The sequence below is a fragment of the Corticium candelabrum genome, chromosome 13 (assembly GCF_963422355.1).
Source record: "Corticium candelabrum chromosome 13, ooCorCand1.1, whole genome shotgun sequence".
NCBI classification, from domain to species: domain Eukaryota; kingdom Metazoa; phylum Porifera; class Homoscleromorpha; order Homosclerophorida; family Plakinidae; genus Corticium; species Corticium candelabrum.
In genome coordinates this window covers 6,519,854-6,526,568 of record NC_085097.1, presented here as the reverse complement: position 1 = coordinate 6,526,568, position 6,715 = coordinate 6,519,854, and the positions used below count along the sequence as shown (strand labels likewise).

At 45.4% G+C, this 6,715-nt stretch overlaps 2 protein-coding genes across 2 annotated transcripts in view; one reads left to right on the top strand and one right to left on the bottom strand.

Moving 5' to 3' along the window:
- Nucleotides 1-1,010, top strand: part of LOC134188762 (uncharacterized) — a 15,643-nt gene extending 14,633 nt beyond the window's left edge. Inside the window, exons 35-37 of the mRNA XM_062656953.1 lie at nucleotides 91-120; nucleotides 189-275; nucleotides 581-1,010. Of these exons, the coding sequence (XP_062512937.1) occupies nucleotides 91-120; nucleotides 189-275; nucleotides 581-921 (458 nt within the window). The 3' untranslated portion in view covers nucleotides 922-1,010. The remainder of the gene's footprint in view (nucleotides 1-90; nucleotides 121-188; nucleotides 276-580) is intronic.
- Nucleotides 1,011-1,101: 91 nt separating this feature from the next.
- On the bottom strand, nucleotides 1,102-4,085 carry LOC134188609 (voltage-dependent calcium channel subunit alpha-2/delta-3-like). Its single transcript, XM_062656777.1, has one exon. It carries the CDS (start codon nucleotides 4,083-4,085, stop codon nucleotides 1,104-1,106), a length of 2,982 nt encoding a protein of 993 aa, XP_062512761.1. The 3' UTR covers nucleotides 1,102-1,103.
- Nucleotides 4,086-6,715: the final 2,630 nt, after the last annotated feature.

Genomic DNA, 6,715 nt, shown 5'->3' with positions numbered 1-6,715 from the left:
CTCGGTTTTGGGTTTGGTAGCAAATTTATTGGCTTGTATTGCTTGCATGTATTGTTTGTTTTGATTAATGGGAATATTTTATGTCTTTAGGTGTGGACATTAGACACAAAGATAAACATGGTTTGTATGCCTAATTGATGTAACGATTTAGTGTATTTCATTTACTGCAATGTTTGTCTTGTATGCAGGACTTACTGCATTCGAGTTCATATCAGATTTTGAAGAGTGGATTGAGTTGGGTTATTTTGATGATCACATGAAGGCTCGATTGAAAGGTAAGATTTAGTGTCTTCCAATGTCAAACTAAATTACTTGATTCTAATATTCACTTAAACCATAAACGGCCTGTTGGTTAAGACAGGTGGCCGAGGATCTATAGCAGGAGATGCTAGAATGAGGGAGAGGGTGCACCTTCGTAAACACACGTGCACACATGTTGAGTCATTAAGTGTATCTAACTGGCTACTGGTAGCACGATTAACTGGTCTTCTAATTCTCAAATTAACCCGAGTCTTTGCTATTTGTTGGGGAAAGGGAGATAACTACAATGTAAAGTGAAGAGTTTGGTTTTTATTTACAGCTTACAGCTTGAAGCAGTCTCGGGACTTGGTCCGGGCAATTAGCAAGAAAGTAAGAGGCAATCACAGGCAACCTGCTGTTGTCACCTTGCCTGCTTTAAGTGGTGGATCTCCTCCTATGAATGATCGAATTACATCGTTTGCTGGTGTGGCATCATCGCGCTCTATGAGCTCGTGGGTGAAAAGGAAAGCAAGTCAGCCAAGGTTGTCTCTTCAGTTGCCTGCACTGTCGGCAAGTCCCAGCAGAGGACAGGAATCGTTACCGATGCTGTTTCCAGCAGGAGAGAGAGACAATCGAAACTCTATTATTCAGTCGGTCGTTTTCAAAAACAGAACAAGATAGGCTACGTTAGTAAAGTATCAATGTACACGAATGTCTAACGAGGTCGTAAAAATCACAGTCATACAACAGTTTTCAGTGAAGTACACAAATATTCCTTGCGTATACGTACATACAAACTATTGTTGCATTGCAAGTGATCAGTACCAACCTCTGGGGTTGACCGTTTCTATTATCAACTGTGATTAATAATTGTATGTCATTCTATGTAACACAATGGCTAGTAGAGTACAGATTATGGCGGCGACTGTGGAGAGTTGTTTGCTGTAGCTGCCTGACGTACAGAGATATCGTCCCAATTCATTAGTGATATTAAGTGGTTGTGATTGCTCCAACACGTCAGAGAGATTCGACGTGCATGGACTTGGTATACGAGTCCACCCCAACTGTGATTCCAGTTGTGTATCACAGTAGTGAATACTCGTATCCCCATCTATGACGACTAACAACAGATTAGTGTTAGGGACAGCTGCAATGATATAACTGGCTGAACACTGTGTGCTCTCGACCCCCATCACACAGCAGTACGATTCACGATTATAGTAAGACAAATCAGATGCCGAGTAGACAGTCTGGTGACGCAGGCACGAGTGTAGAACAGGAGTAGAAGAGATCACAGTAGCTTCCACTGTAAATGCCTCACCACTGATTAGACTGATGAGATCGGCTTGCATCAGAAACAATGTCAGATTGTAGAGCCACACAAGAATGTAATGCTGGACGAGACTCCACGGTTTTAGAAAGAACGAGACCGCACCGCTGCTTACAGCTTGTTGGAAAGTACATTGCGTCGTGTAGCTCGACACTGTGACCGTTGTAAAGTGTCCTTTCTGTATGGCCTTGTTTATAAGCGAACTCTCATACTCACTGATGGAATGACCGCGTCTCGAGTCACGTATAGTCGTCGACTCTGCTTGCAGGTAATCCAAGATGTAGCCGCTTTGATCGATGAGATATACACGGTTAGTATCCCTCAACAGGTCTTGAACGTTTTTTCTAAAAATCTCGTGTAGTATGTTTTCCCGTATGTCCACCCCAACGACTGCCACAGGAGTTGTGTGGTAGTAAACAGCCTTTGTAATCTGCGTTATATTTTTTGCCGTGCTCTCAACGATGAGATCCGTGTTGCCGCGTAGAAGGCCTCTCGTCAAGCGAGACTTTGCGACCAGATTGTTAGTTGGGTCGTATCCTGATATATTGCAGTTGAATTTGTGTGGTTTTGTCCTGGTGACACCGGATAGAGTCGATACGAACATAAGGCAAACGTTTGGGTCATCTGCCCACGTGTCGCTCAGCCGTGCCGTCTCGTTGACGTCAAGTATGACGCGATTTTTCCACTCTGCGCATGCGGTACCGTTATCGACGTCTCTTATAAATCCGTCGACGTCGCTTTTGTTGAAATCCCTAGCGTTGACACACTGCAGCCACGGAGTGATCGAAACGGAAGCTACAGAGGGCTTGTCTACAAGTGATCTACTCTCTGTGACTTCAATCGTTGTGTTGTGATGGGTTGGAACGACCAGGCAGACACTGACTGTCGACTTTGGTCTTAACGGCATGTACGAGTAAATCATTTCTAATTGCCGGACGTACACCCTGTCATCAATCTCACTAACAATCGACCGAATTTGCGTTCTATTTCCAGTCTCACCACGTAGCATTGCTGCTCGAATATCAGCAAACGAATTGCCTTCGAGTTGCAAGATGTCGGTCGCCAATGTATCTAGAAGCTCACTTTTGAGGCTTGGATGGAGAAGAGATCTCCCGTAGTTGTCGATAATGAACGCGTACGCCAATGGTCCAACAATGTGGCTCGGTACGAGACCTGCGAGGTCTGACAATGGAATGTCGATACCGACGACTCCGAGAAGATTGGGGGCCGGCAAAGAGGCGTCGTGTATTCCGTCTGTTCCGTTAATGACCGGGAGAGATAATTTCACGACGTGTTGCCCGTCGATTTCACTTCTAGTTGGAGGTGAAATTGCAGCTGAAACGTTATGAAATGCCATACTTCTTCCCAGTAATCCGACAAATGACCGCAGAGCGTCTCTTGCTCCTTCAAGATTTTTTATTTCTGTGTAGAAGCCGTTGTTTTCGCAAGCTAATCTTGGACTAGATCCCGTGCTGTGAGCAGTCGGACCGACAACAGTCGAGAACACTCGAATACGTCTATCGACGTTCCAGTTGTTGAAATAGTCTAAGTCTCTTACAGGCGATCCGTCCGTCAAGAGAACTATAATCTTTTGACGGGAAGTGTCAGTTGCGTTGACGGGCAGTAACAACTGCGTGGCCCGTGTGAATGCCGGCTCGTATGACGACACACTCTCAGACCTCACAGAGGAGAGAGCTCGGACGAGCATAGATTTTGTTTCTCTCGTTGTATGCACGAGTGCGTCCTTCGAACATCCCAGAACGTCGACAATACTCGAGAACGCGACGATAGCCAAACGATCTCTCTCCGTCAGAAGATTGATGATACCGAGAGTCGTTTGATTGGCGATTTTCAACGGTAATCCGTGCATGGAACCGCTCGCGTCGATGAGAACAACAACGTCAGCCGGCAGAACGCTCCCTTCGATATACCAACGCTCAAACCGAGTGTCAAACGTGTGAATGCTGTTTTCTAACGTCTCGAGACCGGGATAAACACGCATGAAGCCTTCCCTGCTTCCAAAATATTGCCATGATGCAGACGGCTCGGCGACAAGGTTTTCAGTCATCGTCTGAGTGAGCGAGCGCGACCAGTGAATCGCCGAAGTGACAGAGAAGTCGCCGGTGTCAACATCGAGCGGCACTTTGACTGAAGATACCGACAGGTTGACGGGAAGATGACTGAATGACGTCGAGGCGACAGAAATGTTACGTTCAGTGACGTCATCTCCAGTCATCCGGCTGGATAAATTTCCAGCTGTCATTTCGAGTGTCCGCTTTGACTGCCACAAAGCCTGCGACCGTTTCTCAATTAGGTCAGCCATCTGATGAGCTACTTCCGCCGTCAGTTGTTTCACATCGATGCTAATCGCTTTGTAAGCACTTCGATTCGCTGTATCTTGCTCGAAGGCGTCAACTCGCGTCGAATTTGTGAACACTTGTGACACGTCACTAGCGAGGCGCATAGCCGCGTTCAGTACCGGATACTTTTCTGTACCGTTCGCAGCCACAGACATAGACAGTGTAGATAGTACACACACCAGTAGGCTCAGTAACATGTGATTCGTGACAACAGAGCTCTGTTGTTGCGTCCAGTCCGTTTTCTTCATATTCTACGAGTTACCTCAATGTCGCCGTGTCCATATCCACCTGCTGCCTTGAAGCGGCGCCGGCGATGTAAAGAGTGAGGAGTATCAATAATTATCGAGTCAGATGATACGACTGTAGACGACGTAGACGGTGTCTTTGAAGTAGACTTACAAAAACCAATACGTAGCAACCGTTGCTATGTCTCATTGATATCACCAATCGACATCAGAGGATACCGAGGTCGTGACACGTGCGTGCACTCGAAATTGAAACTCGATTTTCAGTAAGATCGTTTTTAGTACAAACTGACTGTTGTGCATAAACGAGGTTTTTGGGCCTAGGCTGTCAATTGGCTGTTTCTGTCGAGTGACGTCTAGCCTAGAGTTCACAATGCAGTTCTGTTGTGTCAAACGCAACAGTTTGGGTAGGTTGACGACATTTAATTGAAGGAAGCCGTGCACGAATAAACTTTCATGCAAGCAGCCGGCCCCCATTAGGTGCCCTGAAATACCCTATTTCTTCAATTAAACACAGCGGCGTTTATTTTTAGTCAGGGTTCCAAATGTGGCGTTTAAACGAGGGCGGCGTTTATTCATATGTATATGGTAGGCGAAGAAGTCGTATGACGTTTTTTCAAACTTTGAGATAGATCTATTGAAATGCGGCGTTTATTCGAGGGCACTGTTTAAGTTTATCTATACTTTTAGCTGCGGCGTTTAAACAAGGGCGACGTTTAATCGAGGGTAGTGTTTAAGCGAGGGCGGGGCGGCGTTTAATCGAGGATGGCGTTTAAACAAAGATACCGTATTTACAACAGACTGAAAAGAAGTGTTTGTATGTTTTATTAACATACAGTTGCGGACATAATTATTGAAACATTTCTGGAGTGCATCCGGTGGACATGGCGGTCAAGTCTTTTTTAGCCGCTACATGTCTGGTGTCTAGAGTGGAGACTAGACAGGGTGCGGTAATTTTTCTAGGTAGCGCTGATGTCTGCACGCGAACTGCGCAGGTAAGATCTCAAGTGTCAACCATATATTTAGTATTTGGTGCGACCACCTCCGTTTCTAATGCACTCATGTAATCGATTAGGATAGTGAGTAAAATAATTTTTATTTCAATAGCGGTGAGTGATTCCCAAACGTTTGATATTGCTTTTTCCAATTTCTGTTGCGTTGACCGACGTCTTTTCTCAATTTGGCGTTTCATCCAGCTGTACAAATTTTCTATCGAGTTTAAGTCGGGAGAATTGGCGGACCAGTCAAGTACGTCGATTTGCTGATTTGCAAGGAAAGCTCGAGCGTTCTTAGACGAATGAGTTGGTGCGTTGTCATGTTGTAAACGGCAACCATCTGGGTAGAGTTGCTCTGCATCAGCGATATGGCACTCTTCCAAGATTGACGTGTACAGGTGGGAGTCCATTTTGGTTGTGAAGAGCTTGAGTGGTGTTAGTCCACGTTCACTGATGCCTCCCCAAACACGAACTTTAGGACCATGCCTAGGAGCTGCAAATACAACATCTCTGTCTACAGGGACCCAAACGCGAATTGTGTTGCGGTAGAGTTGGAAAGTCGACTCGTCGCAAAGAAAGATGTTTGACCAGCTGTTAGTGCGCCACCTTTGGCACCCCTCCAATCTTCGTGCGATATATGCGTCCGTTAAGAGAGGAACTCTCTTAGGCAGCAGACAGCGAAACCCCAGTCTGTTCAGGTACCGTCTGGTTGTTCTGTTGCTGATTTCTACGCCTTCCGTTCTCATTTTCTCTGTGACTTGTGATGCAGAAGTGTAGAGGTGGTCCGATGAAGCGATTGCACACAATCGATGTCTACCGGCTTCATCAACTTTGAACGGACGACCTGCTCCTGGGCGATGATTGAGTGTTTGCTCGTCGTTCAGTTTCGTGATGGTCCGCCAGATTGTTGTTCGTGAAGTGCCTGGAAGGAGCTTTGTTACTTCAGATGGTGTGAAGCCAGCGGTGTGAAGCACAGCGATCTCTACGTTTACCCAGCTGAGACATGACTGATGAAAAATTATGATTTCAGCTGCTCACTACGTTAATATATTAGCTTGACGTTTGCGCTGCTTGTTTTAATTGGCTTTTATATTTCTACTTCGTGTACAAACGTAAATTGCGCGAGTTTTTCCTACCATTTATGCAAACCGGAAGTGTTTCACTAACTATGTCCGCAACTGTACGTCTGTTGTACGTATGTTTTATTAATTTAGTTAACATGTGTTTTATTGGCATTTGACTTTATTCAATGACATAGACACTAAACGCTAAACACAAACACTAAAATTGGGAAAAGCTTTTCGCCAGTAGCATATTTTCTAAGTTTACCGATTACTAGATAAATCTTTGTGTGAGTAGCAGTGCAGTTAAAAGCATTCCGACCAGGACGGCTCGTTTTTGAGGAGTGCGTTCCGCTGAACTAGGCGCTGAATTAGGCTGTAGGTTGTGAGGTGGAATGTACTTGTAATTGTGAAGGACATAGTCTCCATTGAGATCGAGTGTAATTGTCATTTCATACGTAGTCGTAACTGGGCAGCCTGGCTC